Consider the following 13568-nt stretch of genomic DNA (forward strand, 5'->3'; position numbering starts at 1 on the left):
TCTTGGAGTGGAGAGCTACCAGGTAAAGCACTAGTAAGGGCCTCTTTTCAAATGAGAATTTAAGGCAGGTTTGGAAAGAAGGTTTGGTGAGTTAGAGGGAGGGCAGCTAATTCCGTGCTGAGAATAGAGAATAGTCAAGTGGGTAGAAAGATAATGTGTGCCAATGTGTGTCTGGATTGGAGTGGGAGTAGGGGAGCAGTGGCCAATGAGGAGTTTGGAAAATAAATGGGATGATAAGTTATGCTGAGAGCATAGTGGTTAGGGCACCTTTTGCTGTTGGCAGCGCTGGAAACCCAGACAGCAAAAGCACCGTCAGTGCATTGGGCGCACTGGAGTCCACACAGATAGGTGTCTGTGCAGGAGCATGAGGGAGTCCATGTCTGAAGAAGGGTCTTCTGGCACACAGCTTTCCCATCTGTGATCAGGAGGACCCCAGCATTCTGTGTCTGGGTGGCAAGGTCCACTTCTTTGAGGGTTTAGGAAGGACTTTAGGATTATAGTCCTCACTTCAACCATTCAACAAGAGTGCTCTACCTTGCTCATGTTCATGAAGTGGATTTCTGTGGAAGGGATTCTTCTGTGGAAGGAAATAAGAGGTCCTACACCTAAAATTTTGATGACCACTGTCCACTAGATAAATGACACATCATGGAATCCCAGCCTCTAGATATCTGAGTCGAAGGGTGCTTCCAGACCCCTGATCTGTTTATTATGAGCGACTTTTGTTACTGAAGAGCTGCCAACTGCCTAAAACTCACACACCAGACTTGAAAAGATAGTGTCTGGATATTGGGGGAGGCAGAGAGTAAGCTCAGTTTTGCCAAAGGCTGTCAAGAGTAAATTCCTTAAAAGTGATCTGACACAGCAGATGTGAAATTGAAAGGTCATTATTGTAAAACTATACATAGGAGCCACAAATACACAGAATATATATTTTATAAAAATTTTCTGTAATTGATTTTCCGGTTGGATATTTTCTCCCATTAAAGTCTTTCCTAAATTTAATATGTGCCTTTAGTTTCCAACTGTGTTTGCTGGAGAGAAGATGGCCTACTAGAGCATGTAGGCCACTATCCATGCAACACTTTTTTAAACCTAAACCTAAGGTCTCAAATTACCCCTACTGATGCAACCTAAAAATGCCCAGCCCAAGCTCCTCTCCTGTTAGACCCATGTTTCCTACTACCCACTGGACAGCCCCACCTGGACAGCTGGCAGAAGCTCACTGCTTACATGGCTCACACTGACTGCATCCTCCACACCTTTGCTCATTAACTTACTACCACTTCTTCCTCCCTGATACTCAATCTCAGATGAGAGCAAAAGCTTCTGCCAATGGAGAAATCTCGGAATTCAGGGTCATTATAGACTTTACCTGCCATCTCAAAGTTCCTAACTTCCTAAAACTCTTGTACATCACATCTCTCACCATCCTCCCATTCAGGCTGAATTAAGTGCTTTGTCATGTTATTTTGTTTTGTTTACTTGATATTCTTTCTCAGCATATGTTCAGTAAATGTTTGCTGGATGAATCAAGTTGCTGGAGGGTGCCATTCCCTGATTCAAAATGTGGAGCCTGCCCCCTGCCTGGGCCTTCCACCTCCACGGTTGAAACCCACAGTTCTCCAACTGCTCAAGTAACTTCAGAATTCCTATGGGAAACTATTATTGAGGGTGTCACCATGGACGTCTCCTCCCCAGGTCCAAACACCATCTTGGAGGTGGGGATGCTCTCAACAGGATGGTCCGTGGTGCTTCCTTCCTAGGAAACATGGTCTATCAGATTTCCCCAACCCATTTATGCTCCTTGTCCTGCACTGGAGCCCACACTTTCTTATCAGTTGAATAAGAAAAAGCCATCTCCACAGGTTTTCCGCCCACCCTGCAAACTGGTGGCAACACAGGCCAGCCGTCCTAGCCACAGGTCAGGACCCCCGCCCCTGCTATGCCACGACCTCAGGAGCCCGGGAAGGCAGTCTGAGCCGTGGACACCATTTGGACAGCTTTCAAGTGTGTCCGTGCCCAGCCCTTTATCTGCAGAGTCTGAGGTGATTAGCCCCAGGGCTTTCTCCTTCCAATTTCACCCTGCCTGCAGCTAGCAGCACGCTCCCTTCCACTGCTCCTGGGTATTCCTGGCCTATCTCAGCTGTCCTTCCTCGGTCACCCACCCCTCACTCACATAGCCCCACCCTCTATGTGGGGTTGCACTCCACCCAGGGGGAAAGCCCCCTGACTCCAGCAGGCATCACGACAGCTCCCAGCCCTGGGACCCTGGCAAGGATGCCCTGGACCACTAGAGTAGTCAAGAGATGTCGCTCACCTGAATTCAGGGGCAGGGAGACAAATGTACTCTTCCTGACAGAGGTAGGGGGACTCTACAGTAGTGGGGTGTCTGGCATGCTGCTGATCCATTCATGCAACAGACCTGCCCTGTCAGACCATCCCACAACTTCCAGCTGGTGATAAGGATTCAGAGGCTTCCCCAGCCCATCCACGTTCTTTCTCCTGAATCCCTCCGCCTCTCCACCGTCTCTCCTTTTGGTCCCTTTCCCCCTAAGCTGAACTCTAGATTCAGAGCCCTGACTGCCAGCCTGCCTGGGGCTCTCTGGACTTGGTTTCGTACTCGTTTTCTCTCATGGACTCTAGCCATCACTTTCCCCAGGATGCTCTCAGTGCCCCTCACTAGCTGAGGGTGTCCTGGCTGGTCTCCTCCCCGGCTGCTGATCATTCTGGCCAAGTCCCTCTTTCTCAAAGTAGAGGGGGAAACGTCTTGTTGATATTGCAGAATCTTAAATCATTTCCAATTTTTATGAGAATGCAAACTGGTATAGCACTTGTGGAATAAAATTTCAGACGCATTTATGAAATGTTAAACAATTCACACCCTCTCCACTCTAACCCAATGTCTATGTTAGTATGTATATCTTATTAGAAAACATTCATATCTACCCAAGGATTCATAGTCAAAGATGTTGTTTTCATTTTATTAATCATACGATAAAGGGAAAACAACTTGTTTCTACCAGGAAAAAATTGTTTATGTGATTAATTATGGTATATACAAACTTTAACATTCCAGGGAATACTTTCAAAAGTGAGGTAGATCTATATGTGCTGTTATGGGAAGATCCTGCATCCATTTTATTAAGTGACAAAAGCTAGTGGCAGATCAATATGCACAGTATTATGGGTTAGGTTGAATAAAAACAATATATTTGTAGAGCATATCTATGAAAAAGCCATAGTCACCTTTAGAATAACACACACTAGGGGCGCCTGGGTGGCTCAGCTGGTTAAGCGTCCGACTCTTGATTTCGGTTCAAGTCATGATCTCGGGGTCCGGAGACCAAGCTCCGAGTTGGGCTCTGCATGGAGCCTGCTTGAGAGTCTCTCTCTCTCTCTCCCTTTGCCCCTCCCTCCACTCACACACTCTTTCTCTCTCTCAAAGAAAAGAAAATGTTTTAAATTAAAAAAATAAAAATAACACACACTAGATTGTTAGTCACGGTGACTTCTGAGGAGGAGGCTGAATTGTGGGGGAACTCTGAAAAGGGGATATTGTGACTCATCTGTATTTTTAGAAGTTTTTTGCAGTAGGAAGATATGTACTCCTACCTTCTTAAGTAAAATTGCTAGATAAGCCTAACAACAAAAAAAGCGGCTGCATGAAAGTAACTGTTAACTGATGCAACAAACTGTGACATTTGAAGGGCTAACACAACAGAAGTGCATCTTTGGGCACACAAATTCTGATACAGTTTGGCAGGGGCCCTCTGCTTTTCCTAGACCCTGGGTCCAGGTTGCTTTCATCTTGTGGCTCCCCTATCTCAACACGGGGTCACCATGTTTGCTGGTGAATCAAGGGAGACAGCATGGAATGGACATACTGGCTCGCAAACGCCTGGATGTGAGAAACAATGCTTCTGCTCACATCTCCATGGCAAAGGGTCATCACACAACCCTCCCTAACTACAAGGGGACTGGCAAGGTGGTGTCCCCTGTATCCTGGAAGGAAAGCAAGACACACTATGGATGAACATTAAAGTTTCTCCCATGTATTGTTACACAGTAGGGGTTTAACCAAATGCAACTATTATAATTTGTTATGACTGACTTTATTGCTGGGAAGAGTTTCTTTTTTAAGATTTTATTTATTTGTCAGTGAGAGGGAGAGAGAGAAAGAGATTGCACAAGCAGGGGGAGCAGTGGGCAGAGGGAGAAGCAGGCTCCCCACTGAGCAGGGAGCCTGATGTGAGACTCAAGCCCAGGACCCTGGGATCATGACCTGAGCCAAAGGCAGATGCTTTACTGACTGAGCCACCCAGGCATCCCAGGGGAGGAGTTTTTGAGGTCAGTTTGCCTTGGAATTCTTTGAACTTTTCAAGCATCTCCTGTGTGACAGATACTTTCAAATACAGGATGACACCTAATTTTCAAACGATTCATTTAGTGACCAGAGGATTACTACAGAGAGTAAGGTTCTATGTTGGGGGAGAGAAGGTGATTCCTAGCTGTTCCATGGGGACCAGTGATGAGCTCATTAGCAGGCCAGGTACAAGAGTTAGACAGAGGAGCACACAGGGGAATACCAGGGAAAGGCTGCTGTAATTCGGGAAAGTGCCAGGTCTGGAAAAAATGCCAGCGCCCGGGCAGTCAGTTTTCAAAGAACTCTGAGGTTCAGGAAGAAGAACTCTACGTTAATAAAGCCCACAGACAGTACCCAAAACCTGTTTGATTCTCATTGTCACCTTCCTTCCTTAGCAACAGGTTTTTTAGTACCTTAGCCACAGCATCCTTCTTTTTGTCACCTGGAAGACACCATGCTGTCCTCAGGAATGATGTAGGACTCAGAAGGTTGGCCACAGGCTGCAGTGAGGGGGCACAGCATAGACTCTACATGAATTCAGACCTGGGTTCTAGTCTCTGCCCTGTCACTCACTAGCCATGTGATCCTGGGAAAATGACTAAGTCCTAGGAGCCTCAGGTTCTTTCTGAAGTGAGTGAGTTAGGTGAGTTTGATAAGCCCCGTCTTGCAGGACTGCAGGAATGCATGTAATATATGGAAAGCACCTTGCACAGTGCCTGGCACATATTGGAACTTTGATGAATGGCAGTGATTTCAAATGTTGTTTTGATCCCAGAGCCTTCCACTCTCTCCTCTGGGGTATTTTTTTTGTTACCCAGGTCATGTTAGAGAATGTGCAGCTCAATAGGACATGGAATAGCTAATCAGCCAAAGAGGGTGCTTCATAAGTAAAACTCAATCCATTTTCTAAATCAGAGGATATACGTGAGATATATGAGAATATGTGTGGCATTCAGGTGTGAGGGAATCGTCCCAGCTGGACACAATACAGAGCTCCCAGAATGTGAGTCAAAGACCAGCTCCTTCCCTCTCTCCCAGCTGCTCTTCCACCAAACCACTCCTTTCATTCATTTCTCCCCCCACCAAAACCTAGACCTTGCTTTCTTACAGCTGTCCAAATTACACTCCAGATAATCAAACTAAAATGACTTTTAAATGCAGTGGGTTCTGGCTTTGCATGGTTAGGACAAGAGTGCCAGTCTAGAGTCTTCTGGGCTCCACTTCAAAGAAATATCACTGTATTCCTCCAGAAATACTTGCAGATGACGGATATAAAACACCTAGTCTGTGCACTGTGTTCAACTGCCTTGGGATGAGAGTGCAGGATACCTTCTTTTCCTGCCCCAGGAGGAGATTTCTCTCTGGTTTGTCCATGATCCAGAGGGAATTTCTCAGAGCAATTATCCATTTCAGACTTTGCTGCCACCTCTAAGGTACACTGTCTCCAAGGAGGGCCACTGTCACCCCCCAGGTTCACGGTGATCAGCTGCACAGAAGGAAGCACGGTGACCCGACACCCCGAGCCACCCAGGCCAGGGGCACTTCCACTGCAGTGCTTGCCCCGGGAGCTGCACTCCCTCACCCTTCTTCCACTTCTTCTGCAGGTCTCAGGGCACCTCTCCCCACTTTCCTGCCACGAGTGCAGCTGCTAGACAGTCCCCTAAGGGTGGGACGTGTCCTGCTTCTCCTAATGTCCTCACTGTTCACACACAGGGCCTTCCAGAGAGCAGAGCTCAGCCCATGTCTGGGAATCAAGAAGCCAATGAGCCAATGAGCAGGGCTCCCTCTGTGGGGAGATGTCATTTCTCCTCCTTTCTTGAAGAACTAAGTGAATGAAGGCGCACACATCTATGTTACTTTTGCAGAATGACAGACAAGAAAGAGTAAGAAGCAAAAATGAATCATCTTTTATTTCCCTATTTCCTGACCCCGTCACTTGACTGCTCCATTCTTCCACCTTTCCAACAAATTCCTATGCCAATGCCCTGTGATTTCATTCCAGAACCCAAACAAGGAGGGAAGATCTCCCACCTTATTTCCAGAACATGACAAAACTCTTAAAACTCTTGAACTGGGTAAGTACAAATGCTGTGGGATGGAGTCACGCACACATGTACCCGCCAAAGCTGGTTAAAACTTCTACTCCAAGGAACAACATTTGAGAGCTTCCTCAAGAAAACCAAGCTCTGGATGTCAGAGTCACCGCAGAGAACAGGCCCCCAGAGAGGCTGGCTCTTCATCCTGCTTTCTTCCCTCAATCCTCCCTGGCCCGGCCCTACTTAGAGCTCCCGGGGCTCTCTCTTCACACACACACAGGGAACAACCAAAATGTGGCCTCACTTCATGCCCAGCACCCCGCAGGAGAAGCTGCCGACCCCACCAAAGCCTGGAAAGGGCCTGGCCGCCACTGGGACTCAGGCCCCCTCTTCCTCATCGCTCACAGCCCCTTCAGACAGGGCCAGGGAGGAAGCCAGCTGCCCGCGTCTGACCCGGAGCAAATACTCCAGCACTTGAAACTTGCTGGTTTCGGCGTGGGCCCTGGGACCCCACAGGAACTCGTAGCGGGCAGGGTCGCTGCCAGGCACCTGCCGGTACTCCAGGTACCCTTCCTGCACCCAGACTTTGGTGAGGAGCTCCCTGGGCTCCCCATAGATGATGTGCTCTTTGCCAGCATACACCCCCATGACCCCCAGCACTTCCCACACCTCCCCCTCAGGGGCACAGTCATCCTCCACGAGGATCACCCCCAGTAGCAGCCCCAGGAGGCTGGTCTTGGGCATGCCATGCTTACCGCTCAGCATCCCATCACAGGTGAGACCCAGGACGTTGACCAGGATGTAGGAGTGGTCGCTGGGGTCCACTTCCTTTATGTCCATGCCAAAGACCAGCCGCATGTACTCAGAGGCTTGGCCCAAGATCACCGGGAAGTCGTCCTGGTAATCTTTGCTGACGATCTCCAGCATCTCTGCCTGGCGGGTTGGCTGCTTGTTGCGGTATCTGAGGAGCAGGAACCCCACCAGGGCAGCCACTTTCACGTGGAGTTTGTCCTGGAGAGAGGGTTGGGTGACTTCGGGCTCCTCCCAGGTGCTCGACCCCTCCTCATCTAGGCTGCTGGAGCCCTGGTCAGGCTGGCTCCAGGCCCTGGCTGCCTGGGCAGTGGGGGAGGGGCAGGCACTCTGAGGGCTCTGAGGAGGACTCAGGGACCCAGAAGCAGACCCCTCCCCCAGGGGAATCAGGAACAGGACAGAGCAGGAGGAGGAAGGGGAGGAGGAGGAGGAGGAAGAGGAGGAGGGGGCGTGTGGGGCCTCCTCCTCCCCAGCCCCGGACAGGTGTGCCTCCACCAGGCCCTGGGCCGGGCCTGGGTCTTCCTCCAGCTTCCAGAGCTCACTCCTCTGACCCAGGGGCATGGCGTTTGTGTCGGGCTGAACCTGCAGAAAGATGTGGGACGGGTCCTCAGGGTGCAGCCCAGGCAGCAGAGGCCTGAAGTCCCGCAGCTGACAGTGCGCTGCATCGGACTTGGGTGCTGAGGGGTCCCCTCTGGGTTGGGATGGGCGAGCCCCTGGCTCCATGCTCAGAGCATGTACCTCACCTTGAACACTGGCACTCACCTGCACCTCCCCTGGTCTCTGACCTTAGAGACTCCTGCCTCAGACAGAGGCCTGGACTCTGAGTTCTTGGAGCCCCTGGAGGAGGGAAGGAGGGGGCACCTCAGGGTGCAGACAGAGCATGGCCGCAGAAGCCCAGTGCACACAGGAGGGCTGGGTCGGACTCTGTGAGGTCGCCATCAATCCAAGCTGGGCGGTCCCCTCCTTGGCCTCTCAGGGGACTGCTATTTCCCCTGGCAGGGCCTGGGCCCCACCCCCGCAGCCTGAGGCCACGGGGTCACAGCAAGACCACGAAGCCCTGAGACTCCACAGAAGGTAAGCGAGGGGGCCCACCTCTGCCCACGCCTGCCAAGGGTCTAAGGGCTCGTCACGGAATCCCAGGGATGGCCAAGCTCGGGTTCCGTCTGTGCTGGGATGGGCGCACCTCTCCGTCTATACCTTGACCCCACGGAAGGCCTGGGAAAACTCCCTGTGTTGACCTGAGGCTACGCTCCTGGTGCCAAGGCCTCATCTCTGGGAGACACCAGAAGGAATAGTCTGGAGAAATCAGTCGGCCCACCGATCCCCCATCTCCCCACGGCTGACAGAAGTGGCAGAGTAGGCCTGGGCCCTAAGGATCCTGCTGTGGGAGGCATCCCCTCATTTCTCACCTTCCCCCCTGCCAGGGCCAGAGCCAGAGCCAGAGCTAAGGCACCTGCCTCCACAGCTGACCTAAGTCCAGACCCTCAGGCCCAGACCCTCCCTTCCCTGAGACCAGGGATCTGGGAAGGAGGAGGGCTCAGCCTGACAGGCCCTGCCCAGCGTTCCCAAGGCTGCCTGGTAAGGGCTGGCCAGATTTCTGGGCCATCCCTTCCTTGTCCTGAGGGGTGGGTTGGGAGCCACTCACTCCTCCCTCGGGGGTCCCCACATTGACTCTTGGCAGGAGCAGGGACTCCTGTGTGTCTCCCAGGTGGGCTTCCTCAGATGACCTGACCCCAACCTCTCCCAGCATGGTCCTCACCTCCCTGAGAGCTCCGAGAGGAGAGTGAGGAGGCAGCAATCCAAACACTCCCCCTGCATCCCACCTAATTCACAATTACTCTCTCTCTCACAAGAGTGAGATCGGGGTTGGCCCCTCTGTCCTGGGGCGGGAGTCCACTCTTTGTTCTCAAGGTGCTCATGTTTACTTTTGGCAGGACCTGGAACTATCCCTTCTCCTAACCACAGGATGCATCCTGCAGGCCGAGGCCACCATCCCACTGAGACCCAGAGGAGAAAGTGGGACATTTACTTTTCTTGACACCTGGCCTGGCCTCGCAGGACTGACCACTGGGGCAGGACTTCATTTGGGACCCCTATGTCTGGGTGGGTGTCTGCTCAGTCCTCTCTCAGGGTCTTGGGACTCCACCCTCTGCTGACCTGAGGCCACACTCCTCAGACCAAGGCTCACCTCCCTCAGACCCTGGGTACAGAAGTCAGGAAACACTTCAGCTGCTTCCCCCACCTTGGGGGACTTCAAAGAAGGAGCCCAAGGGCAACAAAATCATTGTCTGTTTCAGGCTCTAAGGTCCTCAACTCTCAGCCTGCATCCCTCCTGGATCCATCAAGACCTGGGCTCCTGCCCTCTGCTGTCCCGAGTCCTTTCCCCTCTGACCGCCCCGCACATCCCTGAGATCCAAGGCCAAATTCGGGGGTGCGACTCAGGCGGACAGCTGCTCAAGAGCCTCCCATCTATGACTCTGTCCTGGGGTCCGGGGTCCCCTCAGTTCTGAGTGTTCTCACCTGGATTCCAGCAGGAACTGAGTCCTCCCTGCTGCTGACCTGAGGATTTGCCTCTTACCCCAGCCCCCAGCCTCTCTGAGACCTGGATGTGGAAGTCTGGACACGCCACTTGTCCTCCTCCCGCTCAGGGGCCTCCCAAGACCGACTCTGTTCTGGGGTCCAGGGTCACTCATGTCCTCCCGCCGGGTCCTCACATCCAGTCCCATTAGCTCCTGACCCCAGGTTTTTTTTTTTTTTTTTGATGCAGTGTTCCATGATTCATTGTTTGTGCATAACACCCAGTGCTCCACGCAGAACGTGCCCTCTTTAATACCCATCACCAGGCTAACCCATCCCCCAACCCCCTCCCCTCTAGAACCCTCAGTTTGTTTTTCAGAGTCCATCGTCTCTCATGGTTCGTCTCCCCCTCCGATTTCCCCCCCTTCATTCTTCCCCTCCTGCTATCTTCTTCATTTTTTTTCTTAACATATCTTGCATTATTTCTTTCAGAGGTACAGATCTGTGATTCCACAGTCTTGCACAATTCACAGCTCTCACCATAGCACACAGCCTCCCCAATGTCTATCACCCAGCCACCCCATCCCTCCCACTCCAGCAACCCTCCGTTTGTTTCCTGAGATTAAGAATTCCTCATATCAGTGATGACCCCCCGTTTTTCAAACCAGGCCCCCAGGCTCTTGTCAGACCTGGATGTGGATGTCCTGGCACACCGCCTGTGCACTTGGCACAAACAGGCCTCCCAGGGCGGCCAGCAGGGGCAGGCTTCAGTGCGTTGTCCCTGTTCTGCAGTCCAGGTCCCTCCCTGAGCCCTCCCTCAGGGAGCCCAGCATGCGCCGCAGCACCGCTGGTGACCCTGTCTCTGCTGTCTCCGGGCCCATTCCCTCCGACCAAAGCCCTCACTGCCCTGAGAGCCACAGGCAAGGACTGTGGGATGTCGCGTCAGGCTACAAAGTCCAGGGCTTCCCCGAGATGGGTCCTTCGGGTCCCTTAGCCCTATCTCTGCTCCCCATCTGGACTCCCTGGATGGCCGGTGCCCTCATCCCTGCTCCTGAGGGCCACTCCTCACAACAAGCGCTCAGTGTCTCTGGGACCCAGAGCAGAAGTCAGGACACGCCTCAGGTCACCGTTGTCTCCCCCAGAGGCCTCCCAGGACTGATTCCCTACTGGGTCCAAGGTTCCTCTTCTTCCCTCTGGTTCTCACCTTGACTCCTGACAGAACCTGGGCCCTCCTGCCCCCGCCCGCCGCCTGCCAACTAGAGGCCCTGCTCCTTACACCAGACCTCCTGACTCAGAGACCCAGAACCTGAAGTCGGACCCGCGACGCATCCCCATACCCCAGAGATCTTCCTAGACAGACGCTATGGCCCAACCTCTGGGAGACCTCCTCTGTCCTTCCTCAGAGTTCCTACCTTGACTCCGGTTACTGCTGGGCCCTCTCCTCCGCCCAGCTGAGGGAGGCCCTGCTCCTTCTGCCAATGCCCCCAGCGTCTCTGAGACCCGGACGCGGAAGCACGGATTCACCACCTGCTCCCATCCTCCCTCACACCTTCTGTGACTGACTCTGGGCTGGGGTGCGGGGTCCCTCAGTCCTCCCTCTGCATCCTCAGCGTGAAGCCCAGCAGGACCGGAGCGCGCCCCTCTGCCCACCCGAGGGAGACCCTGCCCCTTCTGCCAAGGCCCCTGGTCTCTCGGGAGACCCGGATGCACCGGTCCGGCGGCGCTGGCCGCCTGGCCCCATCCCGCCCAGCGGCCTTTCCGGACTCACCCTGGGGCCCGACCTCGGTGAGGTCCCCTCTGTCCTGGGCTCCTGACTCCCTCCGTCCTGCCCCCGATCGATCCCCACCCCATCCCCACCCGGACTCCCTGGGGCTGCCTGTGCCCCTGCCGCTTCCCGACCTGGCATCCTTCCCCTCCGACCAAGGTCCTAAGCTCCCTCAGACCTCCGAGGCGCATTTCACCGGACGACGCCACCGGTGGCCACCCTCCCCCGGGGGGCCCTCAGGGCCGGGCCGCGGCAGGGTCCGAGCGCTGGACCTGAGCGGGGAAGAGTGGCCCCCACAGTCCTCGCTCTGCCCCGGAACCCGCCCCAGGGAGGGCCCGGCCCGTCCATCTGGGGACCCGTGTCCAGTGCCCCGGGCCCCGGCGGGAGGGGCTCAGCGGGACGACGATATCACTTGCCGGGGTCTCTCGGGGCTGCCGGCATGGGCGACCTGGCTCCTGGGAGTCCCCCCCACTCTGTGCTCCCTCACGGGTGCGTCTACCTGCACGCCTGGCCTCTCCCGACCGAGATCCGTGCTCCCACTCACGGAGGTCCTGTCGTCTCTCAGGCCTCCGAGGCGGAAGTCGGCCCTCGTCACATCCGGACCCCATAGGAAGGGGTCCCCTAGGGCTGACAGCACGTCGGGCGGAGATGGGTTCCGGGGTGGGCTACGTGGGGGCAGGAGAGGGGACCGGGCAGACCGGGGGTCCCTCGGTCCTCCCCGGGCTCTTCACATGGACCCCGCCCCGGAGGGTAGGGGGGCCCCACCCCCGGCACCCTGTTGAGCCCGAGCCTGTGCACCCCACACATAGGCTCGCACCCTGTCCCCCGCCTTCCCTGACACGGAGGCAGACACTGGAGTCCGGCAGTGTTGCCACCCAGCTTGCCGGTGACCAGAAGCAATCACGGAGACCCTTTGGTCACCTCACACACCCCCCTCCATGGGCTGGGCCGGGGGCTAATCCACCGCAGTGCTCGCCCCGGGAGCCACACCCCCTCACCCTGACTCCACTTCTTCTGTAGGTCTCAGGGCACCACTCCCCACCTTCCTGCCAGGAGTGCGGCCGTTAGACTCAGTCCCCTATGGCTGGGACGTGTCCTGCTTCTCCAAGTGTCCTCACTGCTCATGAACAGGGCCTTCCAGAGAGCAGAGCTCAGCCCATGACAGGGACTCAAGGAGCCAGTGAGCAGGGCTCCCTCTCTGCTGGGAGGCGGTTTCCCCTCCATTCTGGAAGAACCAGACCAATGCAGGAGCGGATGTGTGCACGTGCTTGCCTTTGGCATTTGCACAATGATGGTCGGGGAAGGCATCAGATGCAAGAACCAACAAACTTCTATCTCTCCAGCTTCTGAACCCCGTCCCTTGCTTCTTCTGTTCTTATGCCTTTCCAAACCATCCCTAGACCAATGCCCTGTGATTTCGGTCCAGAGCCCAAACAAGTAGGCAAGGTGTCCAGGCTGGTGTCCAGGGCATGAAAAAAAAAAACTTTTTCTTAAAGGTATTTATTTATTTATTTGAGAAAGAGAAAGCACACCCGGGGAGAGAGAGAAGCAGAGTCTCCACTGAGCAGGGAGCCCAACGTGGAGTTCGATCCCAGGATCCTGAGATCATGACCTGAGCCGATGGCAGATGTTTAACCAACAGAGGACGCAGGCGCCCCCAGAACATGATAAAACTCTTAACTCTTGAACTGGGTAAGAACAAATGCTGCGGGGTGGATGTCACTCACACAATCAGCCGCCGAAGCGGATGAAACCTATGGCAAGGAACCCCACAGGAGAGCTTCCTCAAAGACACCAAGCTCTGGATGTGGAAGTCATGCCAGGGAACAACCCCCCCACCCCAGGAGGCTCCTTGCCCTGCTTTCTTCTCCCAACCCTCCATGGCCCTGCACTCCTTCAAACGCCCAGGACTCTGTCTTCATGCATGCTTGTGCACACACACACGCACACACACACACACACACACACACACGCAGGGAAGAACCAGCAAGCGGCCTCACTTCATGCCCAGCACCCCGCAGGAGAAGCTGCCGAACCCAGCAAAGCCTGGAAAGGGCCTGGCGGACCCCGGGGC

The 13568-nt window shown here is 54.4% G+C and overlaps 1 protein-coding gene across 1 annotated transcript; it reads right to left on the bottom strand.

The window, feature by feature from the left end:
* Positions 1-6780: 6780 nt before the first annotated feature.
* LOC148164277 (melanoma-associated antigen 8-like) lies at positions 6781-7773 on the bottom strand. Its single transcript, XM_088023591.1, has one exon. It carries the CDS (start codon positions 7771-7773, stop codon positions 6781-6783), a length of 993 nt encoding a protein of 330 aa, XP_087879717.1.
* Between the last annotated feature and the right edge of the window lie 5795 nt (positions 7774-13568).

Source organism: Eumetopias jubatus, unplaced genomic scaffold, assembly GCF_037043125.1.
Source record: "Eumetopias jubatus isolate StellerSeaLion01/CBP00866 unplaced genomic scaffold, mEumJub1_p1.0 scaffold_5, whole genome shotgun sequence".
Lineage (NCBI taxonomy): Eukaryota > Metazoa > Chordata > Mammalia > Carnivora > Otariidae > Eumetopias > Eumetopias jubatus.

Excerpts from the sequence above, each read along its gene's own strand:
- LOC148164277 (XM_088023591.1), bottom strand. The coding sequence starts at position 7,773 with ATGCCCCTGGGTCAGAGGAGTGAGCTCTGGAAGCTGGAGGAAGACCCA.